At 46.3% G+C, this 14,544-nt stretch overlaps 1 protein-coding gene across 4 annotated transcripts in view; it reads right to left on the bottom strand.

Moving 5' to 3' along the window:
* The window catches only part of ASAP2 (ArfGAP with SH3 domain, ankyrin repeat and PH domain 2), a 155,474-nt gene that overhangs the window by 50,824 nt on the left and 90,106 nt on the right, over nucleotides 1–14,544 (bottom strand). For all 4 annotated transcript variants that reach the window (XM_082642051.1, XM_082642048.1, XM_082642049.1 and 1 more), the window contains exons 6-9: nucleotides 13,515–13,644; nucleotides 9,650–9,735; nucleotides 3,560–3,635; nucleotides 3,198–3,284 (exon numbers count right to left, since the gene is read on the bottom strand). In XM_082642051.1, coding sequence (XP_082498177.1) covers nucleotides 3,198–3,284; nucleotides 3,560–3,635; nucleotides 9,650–9,735; nucleotides 13,515–13,644 — 379 coding nt within the window. The remainder of the gene's footprint in view (nucleotides 1–3,197; nucleotides 3,285–3,559; nucleotides 3,636–9,649; nucleotides 9,736–13,514; nucleotides 13,645–14,544) is intronic.

The following is a 14,544-nucleotide window of genomic DNA, read 5'->3' as shown; positions in this document are numbered from 1 at the left end:
TGGACACCTAGCCAGAGGGTTCTGATTAAGGCCAGATTTGAGCATGATAAGATATGCAACCCCAGACCAAAAGGCCGGAGTTGGAAGAAAATCATGGCTGTTATGGACCTCTGTTCCTTGGACAGCACACACTATTCGACCACATCCTACCACACAGGGACACTTTAAAAAGGGGAAGCAAAACTGGCACGAAGAGAGATCTCCAAAGTGGAAAAATCACTGTGGTTTCAGCGCTTAGACCTACCAAGACCATCCCCCAGAACCTGAGTCCTCCCCAGCACAGCAGACGTCTTCGTTCCCAACAAATAGCAGAGAATCCTCCAGCACCGCAGCGGGACCTGTCCCAGCAGAACGCAGCTGAAATGGACATTTGCGGGACGGGGAAGGCGGGAGAAGGTAAGGCACACAGGGAGGAAGTTCATGCAAAGATTAGCAGTGTTGAAGAGTTTTAACTTTGTAGACAGGGTCTTTTCCAAATGTTAAAATATGATGCATATATAGGTGTTCACTGTATAGTTTTTCAACTTCTCTGTAAGTCTGAAAATTTTCATAATAAAATAATGGAAAAATCAAACTGTAGCATCCTATTTACAGGGAACAGAAATATCAGGAACAGAATAGGAACGCCGGTGGTTTGGAGGTGTGGGGGTGCTGGGATTGTGACGGCACAGTCTTTTCTCCAAAGTACAGCCACGGGTGACAGAGAAGCAGCCCAAAGCCCCTGTATGTGACGGCCACGTCCTCCACTTAGACCACACGATTGATGCTGAAGGTTCACAGGGAGAACTAGGAGAGTAACGCCTACCAACCATCACTGCCGTCTCCTTGGGGCACGTTACCTAGTTCTTATGAAGTATAATTATGTAGAATTAGAATGTTTATAACACTGACAAAAATCCATCAACACCTTCACTTTTCTGCCTCACAGAAGAGAATCCAGAAACAAGGGATGAGAGCTAAACAACAATAACGCCCAAATGTTCGATTCTTGTGATTGGAGGGACCCCAGTTATAAAAATTATTTTAAAACAGATAAAATTTAACGTATCCATATTTGCTTATTACTTGCAATTGCATTCACAGACTGTCCAATTTATGGAATACCATCATCAAAAAGCAACGCAGAATGTGATACACAGAAAAGACAAGACATTCACAGCCAGGAGATTGGGGGGTTCGATCTTTGGGCATAAAGCCAGAGAAGAGCAGTAAAGACGGTTCATTCGACCCCGCTGTGCGTCTGGGGCAGAACGGCTGGTCAACATAAAACACAGAAACAGTAAACCGTTAAAGACTTCTGGTCTGTGCTGGTAAATCTGCTACACTTTTCTGCAAAGCTGTAAATAACCGGCTTTCTGACAAGAGCCAGTTTTCCCAAACCTCCTCCTCCTGCACAGCCAAAGCAAACATGGCCCTCGCTCTGTGCCCAGAGGGCTCCAGCACCTGCTCTCCTGTACTTTAAATCTGAGCTTTGCTTCACAGGTTTGATCCTCCTTCTCGGATCCTTCTTGCTTCCAACCATTCCCACCAGCTCTCCAGTGCTCGATGGCATCCTGGCTCCTGCATTAGTGCTACCTCTTCTGGTTACAATCAGGCCACTACATTCTCCATACTCCAAGTTCTTTTTTTCTTTTTCTGTTTATATTCCATGTTTAGGAATATCAAAGTGTCAGGACCTAGATTCTCTAGACGGGGAGGAAGTCACCATGCTGTGGGTAATTTCCAGCACTACATGGGGCCTCAATGGGCCAGTCTCTCACTTAGCTGACCCCTGTTTACCAAGAACCAATGAAATGAGCAATATATGGTGCTATGATGTGACGGCCAGATGGGCCCAGAAGGCAGGAGGGCAGCCTCAATCTGCTCGAGGTCCAGCTGGAGAAAAAGCACCTGTGCACTTGAGCACATGGCCATCAAGCCCCCAAAGATATATGTTGCCACTGAAAAAACTCTCTCAAACAAAATGTGCGACACAGATCACTGCGGGGGCGGGGGGCAGAGGCAGCCCTCCAGAGGGAGGGATTAAGGTACATCAGAAAGACGGGCAGAATTCAGCGACGCAGCAGAAGGGGGGGCGGTGAGCGGCTTCACCTTCACAAAGGAGTGACGCCAAAGGCTAAACTGTAAACTTGGAAAATTTCCATTTCGCTAACATTTATGCGTTCAAATTCTTAAGTCTTTAATAAAGTCCACAGCTACTGAAAGAAAAGTAAAAATAAAAAATGCTACTAGCTATTAGTATATACACGGAGGAAATATCTATTTTTTGAAGTTCATGAAAAAAGCATGCAAAGTTCTATAATTTATTAAAATACTGAACTACTTACTCTCCTAGACTTCGGTCACAAAAGGTAAATGCATTTGGGAGAAAAACAACAATATTCAGTTATAGTACAAGAACTTAAAACAAAATAGAGCATGCCAAACTGCCAACAGGGAACTTTATGCTCTGGTAAGTAGTTTAATAGAGGTATTGATCTAAAATCTACTAGCTATACACCTAAACACGTTCCTTTATTGACAAGGAAGTGGATTTATGTTAAATTTCACATTATAATATCCACACTGTAGCAAACATATGCAATTACCTCAAAATTTACTTTTTAATGGTTTTCTAACAAGCCCCCCAAATACAAATCATCACTGCGAATGTGCTGGCCCGCAGAGAAGTGATTATATGAAAGAGATGACGCAAGAAAACTAAGGTTTCTGCCCATCAGAAAGCAGCTCCAAGAAAATCAAGCTCCTCCCATTTTATGGAACATAATCTCCAGGCTGGAAGATTCAGATGGTCACCAGTCACCCACTGATGCCACACGGGCAAAGTCCGTGTATATCTGTGGGCAGGGAAACCACAGAGCTCCAGGGAGAGAACCAACGGAATGAATAACAAGTGTCTATGTGACGGAGACCCTAAGAGCTACTCATCCAGCAACGGACGGAGCAGAAGAGGTTTAAGTACTGCCACTAAGGCCATGCCTAGGGTAATGCTTCCCCATGAAATAAGCATATTTTTAAAAAGATGGTTTTATAAAACCAACTTAAAGAACAGACTACATGTTTGCATGTTGCCCGATACAGCCCCGCAGTGAACCGAGCACCCAGAGACCTGGATCTCACCTCCTCAGTCCCGAAGCCCCCGAGACTGAGGGATGAAAACATAGAATAGCAAATTTTTCAAAATTAAATCCCCTCACCTCTTTCTGTTCAACCTGTAAAGCTGACTTCAAAATATCTCGAAGCTGTATCAACTGCCTTCTCTCTTCATCCTGGGCCTGTTTGATCTTTAAAAAACAAAACAAAGCAGAGAAAAGTACGGCGGAGGTACAGTGAGATGGTGGAGTTCGCGGGGCATTTCTCCATAAACGCAACCTTCTCCCAACCAAGACCGAGGACGGAGTGGGAACCCCATTCTCCACACTCCGCGTGGCGCTTCAGGGCTGTCACTTTCTGGGTATCCCAGCACGCAAACACGAGATTACACGGAAGCAACATTTAAATCAAAGTGTTTGTTGCATAAAAACCCTTTCAACACTCATGTGGGAGGGAAACTACTTACTGTGTGAAGATCCGTTGAAAGTGTTTCAATGGAAGGTTTGAGGCTTTCAACTGCTTTCAGTCCATCCTGGAAAAAACTAGGAGGAAAAAAACAAGAAACATAGATTGTGTTTCATAAAAGAGAAAACAATATTGTTAGATGGAGAAAAAACTTCTTTAAAGGAAATGGCTGAGATCACTATGTAATTCCTGGGGGAAAAGACTAGGACCCAAACCTTGAAATATTAGGCAAACCAAGAATAAAGTGACACTCAAAACTAATATTAGGCAAACCAAGAATAAAGTGACACTCAAAGCTAAGAGAAAAGGCACTGCAGTAAGCCTCGTATTTGTGATTTTTCTTGACCCATATAAAATGAGCCCTAAATTTTCAGTTTGTAACGGGAAACAGGACTCTACTGACAAATGGCAGCAAAGGCTTCGGTTCAGGAACGGAAGCGTCTGAGGCCAGGAAAGCACGGGGTGAACACAGAATAAGACGCTAAAATATTTTCCTTGACAGGCTACAGCTAAGTGGAAAAGAGAAAGAATGCAGGAAAAAGGCAAGGGAGCCTGAAGCACATGAATGGCCACGCCCCGTGGGCAGAGCAGGGAGATGTGGGTGGAGAACTTGAGATCGAATATCAAAAGGAACTTTGTATTTTTAACGCTCAGAACCCAGTGCTTGTGAAGTCATCTTTAACCAGTGATTCAGGAAGTACAAGAGAGGCTGGACGAGTTTTTCTGCAGCAACAGCAGGCTGACGGGCAGCACATGCCTTTGAACCCTTTTCAGAGGAAGAAGAGGCTTCCCAGGGAGCTCAGGAGAGAGTTCAAAACCTGTAACAAGGCCTAAAATGCCCGTGGACTTGGCCCCTGCCTACGTCTCCAGGCTTCCACCCACACCACTTGCCCCTTTATTCACGTCTCTCTACTCCTCTATGGAGCCAAGTCCTCCCTGCCTCAGGCCCTTTGCACTTGCTGTTTCTTTCCTCTAAAGAGTTCTCCCTGCAGCCTGCCTTCTGTTTCGCCTGGTTCATTCCCACTCACTCTTCAAGTTTTAAGTTAGATACAGCCTCACCCTTGAGGTGTGCCACAACCCCCATCCCTTCAAAGAGGTCTCCTTGCCAGATTCTCTCAGAGCATTGTGTCTCTGGCTTCAAAACACTCACCACAACTGCCATTACGTGTTCACTGGTGTAACTGTTTAAAATGAAATTCCCCCATTAGATCTGAAGTTCCAGGAGGGTGAGGACACAGCATCCACAAAACCTGACACATTTCAGGCACACAATATTTGTTGAATGAAGAAATTAATGAGGAAAGGAAGGAGAATTTCTAACTTCTGCCAGTTTACTGGGTACCAAGGAGGCTATCTTCAAAAAAAAAAGTGATCTGGGGTTCACGTGTTTATTTCTTTTAAACTCAGCAATGGTCCTGTGGGAATTTCCCATATGAAGTATGCAATTAGCAGGAGGGGTTGTAAAAACAATGCTGCATGACACTTAGTACGATAACTCCAAGGAGGAAGGGAGGAAGGAAGAGGAAAGCATACACACAGGATGTGGGTTACAAACCACGACTAGCTAGTTATTAGGAATCAGAGGCTGGGCTATTAGAATTTCTTACCTTAAAAATCTTTAGATATATGCATAATTTTAACTTTACATTCTCATTCCTGTATTTTGCCTAATTCATTTTTTTCTAAATGTAAAATATGCTTCTGGTGTAGCAACTGCATCCGTGTTATAATGACCTTTCCACATGGTCTGTTTCCACTGATAGGGCAGAAATGCCATGCCATATACGTCTCTGTGTTTCCACGCTGAGCACAATGGCCGACACAGAGCAGCAATTTTAAATTGAAAAGGAAACTGGGAAGAACAAACACAAGGATGAGAAACTGAGCTTTTCCCCCTTGTCATGAACTCATTCGGTTCTTATGTTTTGTTTCAGCTCTATTTTTTTTGTATAACTGTTTTATTAATCAATTCAAATTCTTATAAAATAGGCGGGGTTGGGAGGGAGGGGGAGAGAGAGAGAGAAGCTGAACACACACTAGTTCAGGGAGTAGGAAAATTATCCCAGGAGATCAGCACAGAAACGGTCCTGCTCTCGGGGAAAGGGAGCGGGTGCACAGCTCCAGCATCTCTGTGCCTGGCAGCTGTCCCCACAGTGAGAGCACCTCGCGGTGGAGTCAAGGGCTCGGAGAGGTGTTTCTCGTCACAGACGCTGTTTCCGTCGTGACACTGCCCAGTGTCACACTTGGAATAACGATACAGATTTAGAGTTCATCTTTGTAAACGCATAGCCAGTCTTGACCATCTGCCTAGAAAACTTCCTGCCTGTGATGTTCACAGCCCCTACCTTTCTGCACTGTCCTTCCTGGGGCACGTTTGTACACTTTCTCTGGCCTCAGGGAAGCTTCAAAACAAGGGGCCCCTTTGCTGAATGCTGTCGCTGCAACATTCCTAAGTACAAACCCCCGGACACTGTTCTTAGCTTGAGCCTGTGAACACTTTCCCAAGCTTCAGTCAAAACAACATTTACCATCGGCATTACCAACTGTCGACTTTTGTTTCTTATCTAACGTTTTCTAGCCTACCTGATCAAATTCGCCAGCCTTTAAAATACACCCACTGAGATCCAACCTTCAGGCGCCCACAAGCGGGGCGGACTCTCCCTTCTCCAGCCTTCACAACTGCAGCCTCACGGCCGGCAGCCTCCGCCCTCCGCCCCACCCCCCGGAGTGCACTTGTCCAGGGCACCGGACTGGGTCTCACTGCATCTGCAACCCAGGTTCATCAAGCCGCAACTGGTCACAGTGGTTCAGAGAACAAGTCACTTCAATGCTCATCACTACTGCTTAGAACATGACCGTTTTTGTTTATTTCTGTTTTAAAGACTGCCCTATTTCTAGGTTCACACTAGAGAAAAGGATCCTCAATCTTTAGCAGCAAAGGCTAGTAAGACACGTTTTCCAGGCTCTTCTAGGAACTAGAGATGCTAAATCTTTCCTTAAATGAAATGGATAAAAGACAAAGAACATACTCTTCAAGAATGCTTCCAGAGAAAAGCAAAAAGGAGTAAAAAGCAAAATAATGTCTGTCTAAGCAGTTCTAAGGGTGAACACCTGAACATGGTTCCACAGAATCTAGTTTCCACCAAGAGGCCTCTTGGTACCTGCAGAGACCAGCAGCTTCAGCTGAGCAGGGCACAGCTGTGCTCCCCGGTGAGCAGTGGAGACCGGGAATGTTCAATGGGGACACGAAGGAACTGCCCGGAGGACAGAGACCCGTGTGGCCACGGGCTCCTTTGTCCAATGGCTGAGTCACTCAGGCTCCACATTTTATGCCCCAAAATATGCATTTGAAAAGTCAAAGCTTTCCAAATGTTTTTAAGAGCATGCAGTATGTATGTACACGTACACGTACACGTACACAGACACACACACACACACACTCATCCAGAAAGGAAGTAATGGAAGATTCATCATTTTTAAAGGTTACTGAGCTCATGCCCATAAAAGGCCAATTGGTTCAATTTTCCACAACTGGTCTGTTGCTACCCAACTGATTAGTTTGGGCAAAATAAAGAAAAAAAAGGAAATCCCAGAATAACCTCTTTTTAAAAATAAAATATCAGCAAGGAAACAACCCACTTCCTAAACAGCCTCACATAAGGTTACAAGGATAAGACTGAAGAAGTAATTTATATGTTAATCACACAGGATTCTGAGTCTCCGTAAAATAATTCATCTTAAAAACTCTACACATTAGGGGTCTTTCGATTTTCTAAGCTCCACGCTTGCAGCTCTTCTGTTAACCCAGGCTGAATCACACAGCACACCTTCCTTTGCTGTTGCACCTCCACTGCTTTAGAAATGCAGTGTCGCCAGAGATGTAGTAAGAATTCCAAAGCACAGCTCCATCCAAGTCAGTGCAGTTCACCACTGCAAATCGTTCCAGGTAAACGCGCTACAGGTCAAAAAATTAAAATCATGGAGGACACCCTTAAAGAGCATACCGTTCAGCGGGAGACACCACAAAAGGTGCCATCGGGGGAATGTGCAGAGAGCACAGTGGTAACAGGAAGGAAGAGGAGTGTTCAGGTAAGCGGGAGAGCAGACGACTTCTAGGCAGCCAGGTACACCTGAGCTGGGCCTCGTGGAGCAACAGAGGCTGGGGAAGGCACAGGGAGCATCGTGTGTAAGGGGGCATCAGCGTGGGGCACAGCCCGTTAAGGGAAAAGCAAGTGGATGCGTGTGGCAGTGACACCCTCAAAGATGTCCCCGTCGCTGCGCACCCCTCCCTGTACCGTCGCAGTCTGCGCCCAGGCGCTGCGGCTCTGAGCACCCTCGGACGCAACCTGCAGGCCTAAGTGGTCACACACCCACTCGTCCCCATCTGGGTCCTTCTCAACACACACAGTAACCTGCTGGAACAGAAACGGAACGGAAGGAGCTACCCTGGCATCCCCAGCCAGCACACCCTCTTCTCGTCACACTGCTGCCTCCGCACAGCCACAGCCAGGCCCCGAATCTGTCACGTACCTGCCCATGCGCTTGCGGTCTCCCCACCCCACCTGAAGGTCCATGCACATAAGAAGCTGGTCTCCTTCATGCTGCACCACCTGGCACGCAGTAGGAGCTCAATCGCTACTTGCTGAATGAATCCCCTGCTTGAAACTTTGAGAGCTTCCCAGTACGTCTGGGATAGAATCGGACACCGTTAACCAGACCTCCAAGCCGTCCCCACCCCAGGCTTTCCTACGCAGCTTCATTTCCTTCACTATGCTTAAGTCACACTGGCCCTCCTACTGCCTCAAGACCTTGACTTTGCCTGGAATGTTCTTCCCCCGTTCCTTACCTGCTGGCTCCCAATCACCCTTCAGACCTCAGAACACATGAATATATGTCCCTCAAAGAGGCCTGCAGCGAATTCAAAAAGAATTTGAACACCTACTGTGGGCCAGGTACTGTGTTCTGGCTGCTGGAACACACAGCAAAGAACAAAACAGAAAAAAGACAAAACATCTCTGCCCGCAACCTTAATCTGAATTATATTCTTGTATTCTATTCTATTCTTTCTTAGACTCCCGTACTTCAGAACACTTTGTTAAACGTGCAGTTAGAAGTGTGCTTGCCTAAGTCCAACTCCCCTACCTGATCCAGCGGGAGCTGTGCCTGAGACGTACATTACTCTGCCTCCAGCGTCTCGGACGGTGCCCAAGGCACGGCACACACTCAACAAAGGCAGTGAAGGAGCCCGCGGCCTGTTTAGAGCAGCGATGGGGGGTCAGGGAGGAGGAGCAGGATGAGGACAGGGGAAGACAGCGAGGCCACGAGGTGAGGCCCAGGTTGTGAAGGGCTGACGGACACGGTGAAGTTGAGCACACGAGCGGCTCCCAGACCTGCAAGGTCCTGCTCCGCTTCCACACACAGCCTCCTCTGCTCAGTCCTGTCATTTGTTTTATGTGATAAGTAATACATAAAAGTATTCTTTTAATTTAAGACACTGCATGAACACCATCTCATTTCTCTTTTAACAAATAAAGAACATCCGAGAATCAAACTAGTTTGCCACTTTACAAAAAAAGCAAAAATAAGTATATTTGATAATGTAGATTTTCACATTACTTTTAGTTTTTGAGATATAAACCTCAAACCATAAAATCCACCCTTTTAAAGTGTACAATTCAGTGGTTTTGAGTACATTTATTCACAAAGTTGCATACTCATCAGCCCTATCTAATTCCAGAATGTTTTCGTGACCCCAAAACGAGACCCTGTGCCCGCTGGCAGTAATTCCCCCCGCCCCCCGCCCTCAAGCCCGGCAGTCACCAATCTGCTTTCCGCCTCTGTGGATCTGCCTGTTCCTGACCTTTCAAATAAATGCAGCCGTCCAGGATGTGGTCTTTTATTTCTGGCTTCTTTCACTTTACGTGTTTTCAAGGTTCATCTGGGTTGTAGCCTGCATCACTGTTTCATTCCTTTTACTACAGGGTTTTAAATAAGTGTTTACTTTCCTCAACACAATACTACAGATCTCCCAGAAGTTGCCATAAAGAAAGAAACATCTGAAATACCATCATAACAAAGAAAAAGAACTTACTTGCATTGGGCATGAAAATACTTGATCAGATTCTGAAGTAAATCCACTCCCTTTTTAATCTTAATTTCATTGACCTTCAGCAGATACTGTTAAAAAACAAAACAGGAAATGTCATAGATAGAAGCAGAATATGAGCTGAACGGGAGCCTCTGAGGACAGATGACCTCTTCTACTTCTCTGACATTTGTACGACGGGTAGGGCTCATGGTAGATGCTTAATATTTTTTGAATGCCATAACTAAATGTTTCTTTCAGTTTGGTGCCACATGAATGATCTGACATACAGGTAAGTAAATGCTTAACTTGAAGTGCCAAGAACGCCCAGTAATAAAACATTCTGTCTTAAGCAGCTAGGAGAAATTTTTGCCCTAGTTGTGTGGAAGAATGAGATCAGTGTGAATGAAACGGATTCTACGCATCTCAAACACTGCTGTCCACATACCCTGTCCCGGGTCCCTTTCTTTAGGCAGGTCATCGTCTACACACTAACTGCTAGTCTTCTGTAGTTGAGACTTTGTCTCCATGTCTCTAATACTAAAACGCTTCCCTGACACTTTTTAAAAAGCAGTCGTGATTATTTAAAAAAAAAAAAAAGAATTTTAAATTCAAATAAATTAAAGCCATTTTTAACTTGAGACTTCATTAACAACCACGAAGACACCAGGAAGCCCCAGGGATCTACAAAACAAGCATCCGAAATACACTTGTTCTTTGCTAAAAGTTTATAGAAGACTCCATAAATCCCCTGTCCCTTCCACTGCTGAAATAGGGTGTCAACAACTCTGAGAACGCAGCCCCTCTAAGACCGAATGCCCCGGAAAGAGCTGCTGACCCCTGCTGACCACAGGCATCTCAGCTGTAACCTGGGAAACTTGCGTTCAAGTGGCCTCCCAGGTCAGCCGGCAGCCCAGCTGGGAGAGGGAAGCTGAAACGGTAACTACGTCAACTGCCACTGCCTTTGCCCTTATGTCCTCATCTCCCTCCTTTCTGATACTTATTCTCTGTTAATTAAATAAGATGTCTGACAATGTATCAAAATGGTTAAATGGTTAATAAGATGCTTGGCCATGCGTCAAATGTTAAAATGCACGTACCCTTTGACCCAGAAATTCTACTTATGGGAACTTATTCTAAGAAGATAATCATAAGAGTTTACAAAGATGAATAGAAAAGAAGGTTCGTTGCAGACTTGTTTGTAAAAGTGAAAAATGTTAACAACCTAAATGTAATGAATGGGGAATTAAAGTGTGGTACATCCACAGAAAGAAGGGCTATGTAGCCATTAAGCCAATAAAGCAGAGACTTCCTGACATGGAAAGATGTCCGTAGCACACTAGTGAGTGAAAATAATCAGGTTACAAAGCAGCAGTGGAAAATGATCCTGTTTATACAAATTGTCTTTATGTATGTATAATAGGGATATCTGAAAGATGTTTAGCTAAATGTCAAAGCGGTAATCTTTTGGTAAGTAAAACCTGTGGTGATTTTTAATTTCTTTTATATATATACACATATATACATACACACACATATATACTGGCCAATTTTTTAAAGCACATATTTTTATAATCATAAAAAAGTGAGAGTGGATCTCTCATACGTTCCCAATTCACGGAAGCTCTGTATTATCTATCTGGCATACTGACTGTCTTTATAAGATTCATTTTGAAGAAAAAGTTCCACAGCTTTAAAACAAACACCTGGAAGTCACTTTTCTACATCAGATCCCACGCAACTAAAACTTTAAACACCTAAACAACATCAAACGTTTCCAAAACTTGAGAACTTCAGTTTGAGGAAATGGTTGAACAATTTTGAAATGACTTTAACTGCAGCAATCTGTTCCCTCTGAGGGGCTGGGCTCTCAGGGACTGCTTTTCGGATGCTCTTTCCTTCCAGCCCAGGTCTGTCTGGTCAGTGTGTGCAGGCTTCGTCAGATGTGTGCTCCTCTGTAAACTCCAACCTCACTGCCCGGTCAGCCCACCTCTGCTTTTGTGCCTGCACAGAGCGCCAGACCCCACCAACCGCCCGCTCTGCAGCTCAGGGACCCCGCGATGCTCGGCACGGACTGGGGCCCGACGGCCACTCGGGGACCCGCCCAACAGAGGACTCACGTGTGTGACTTAGAGGCGTCGGGTAGATAGCGTTTTTCCAATAAAATAACCTATTTGACCAGTCCACACAACCCATTCACCCAGACAAGGGAAAGAGCCCAGTGCTGGGTGCACGTCCCAGAAAGCAATCACAGAGCTGAGGATGGAACCCACACCCTCACCTCAAGGGTGTGACACTAACGCGCTGGCTGAGTCTCTCAGTCACTAAACATACTTTAACAAGCAGTCCAGCAGAGTTTACGTCAATAGCTTTCCTCCTCACTAGCCAAAAAGAGAGCTCATCCTGAACTCACACACACACCCTTCCCAAATCCACTCTGTGTGACACACTACTACTTAATTTTACCCCGAGTCAATAAGAGCAATACCGTGTCGGTATAACACACAGCGGTTTCTTCGTCCCTGTCTCTATCGCCCGGGATGATCTCTCCGACACTGTGTGAAACGGGTCAGGAAGGTATTATTATATGTGACGTCTGTCTATAAAACAGCACGTGTATAAAAGCATTCACTCTCCTATCTACAATAACACTTGGAGCTTAGTTAACTTTCTGAAAAGTCACGTAATGAAAAACAAAGCAGCAAAGGATGGACAGAGGAACAAAAAAGACATGAGACCTAAGAAACAGAAAAGTGAGAGAGCAGATGTAAACCCAACCACGTCAATAGTAACGTCAAATGCGAAGGACTAAACAATCCCATCAGAAGGCAGAGACTGTCAGACTGGATAAAAAAAACAAGATCCGAATATAGACTGTCTACAGGAAACACACTGTAGATCCAAAGATACACATAAGTTGAAAGTAAAAGGCTGGAGAAAGAAATCCCATGCAAATAGAAACCAAAAGAGAGCTGGAGTGGCTGTGCCAATACCAGACAAATATCCCCGATCCCTGGGACTGATTCCCCTCTGCTGACCACTTAAGAGTTTGCTCTGGGAATAGAAGCGCATTTTAATATACTCCTAAGGCATACATCTATAAAGACTAGGCTCCTACTGTAATTAACAAATTAACAAACATTCTAAAATCAAAAAGTGCCTTTTGATGAGCTCCGCTGTTGACTGCTTACAGGGAATCGAGAGCTGGCTGAACCTAGTTTCAACACCTGTCACAAACATCACCCCTGCACTGTGTACACTCAAAACGTAAGTCTGCCTGGCTACAGGAGGGAGGCTTCACTGCCACCGCCCCGAGGAGCGAACCCTCAGGCCGAGGGGTAAGCTGTTTCCACAAACAGACCCTCAAGCAAGGAATAAAAAAGGCTGGAAGCAAAGGCCGGCATGCTTGGTCTTTGATATTTTCCACCCCTGAGCCTCCAGCAGAGAAATGTTCCAAGTGTCAGTCCTGCCATTCTCCCCTCCCCGAGGCGAGGACTTGGGCTGCTGGTGGAGCAGGACAGAGGACCTCCCCAGGGTGCTTGGGCCTCTGGCCTTGGGGACTGTCCCCACCCGAGCAGGCGGAGCCTGGGGGCACGCACCTGCAGACGCTCTCACACTCACAGAGGGGACCACGGCTGGGGTCTCACCGCCCCGCCCTCGGCACCTCCTTAAGAACACCACAGCGGGGGCGAGTGTGCCCATGTGGAGGCAGAAAGAACCCGCTTCCAAGTGAGTCGCTCCTACAGAAAGGCTGGAGCTGGGCTAGTCTAGCCCCACCCTCCAGGAGCCCCAGGCCCCCCGAACAACAGAAACTGGGTGGCAGGGTCCAGCAGTGCATCTGGCGTTGCCCTGAAGCGTCTGGCGGACGTACCTCGCACATCTGCAGCTGGAAGAACCGCCGCTCCTTCTCCATCTCCTCTGCGATCTCAGCCCCACTGATTTCCGTGCGGATCATCCCGTGCAGCTTGGCATGCTCCTTCTTCTCCTTTTCTATCTTGGTTCTACGTGTGGAAAAAGCGAGATGCAATCAAGACACCTCCAGACTGGACAGCCCCGCTGCGATCCCGACACCCACCCTGGACACAAATGCTCTCCGAGCCTTTCCAGAACAGGACGGCCTCGAACTCACTGGAAAGGAAAGAGCGTTTCATCATAAACACGTCAACCGTGGCCCTTTCTGTTGAGTGTCGACCCAACAAATGCTTCCAAAGCAACTCGACTAGGACAGTGCTCATCATCACAGAGGAAAACAAGTGACCTTTCCCGTTTTTAAGCTTCGTTCCCCTTTCCACGTCTATCTCATGCTCGCCTGTGCTCGAGTCCAGTGTGCGGGTCAGGGTACCAGCTGACCCCTGGAGCACATCCCGAGACAGGTGACCAGGGTGAGGCAGCCACGCGTCACATCGGTTAGGAAGGGCTTGGACTAGTAACTGGATTTTTATCCTGGAGAAAAGGAGGCTAAACAAAAGCCACAGAAAGCACTCAAAAATATAAAGGGTGCCATGAAGAGGAGGGCGCAGACGTTTCCTGCAGAGCCCCAAGGCAGACACTACACAACGCAGGCAGCGTGTCTTAGAAAGTTGTTCAACACGAAATGGGTTCCTCTGGGTCCAGAGGCCCCATCATTTGGGGAGGGGGTATTTAGGAAGAGGCGAGAAATACAGTTTCTAATCCTTGTTCTTTATCTTGAAGCACAGCACTGGGCACACAGTAGACCCTCAGTGACTCGACTGGGTGAGTAAGAACGTAAAGAAAAGGTGACCGTTTGGTGAGGATGTTGTTAAAGGGGCTCGTGCACCAGGGAGGCAGTGTGACTGGAGGGCCCCGGGGACAATCACACAACTCCAAGCCTCCCCTGACGCCACCGCAAAGGGATCAAGACATGGTCCAGATGTCGGTCA

This window comes from Mesoplodon mirus (genome assembly GCF_964341445.2).
Source record: "Mesoplodon mirus genome assembly, chromosome: 14".
Taxonomy (NCBI): domain Eukaryota; kingdom Metazoa; phylum Chordata; class Mammalia; order Artiodactyla; family Ziphiidae; genus Mesoplodon; species Mesoplodon mirus.
This window is presented reverse-complemented; position numbering and strand designations above follow the sequence as displayed.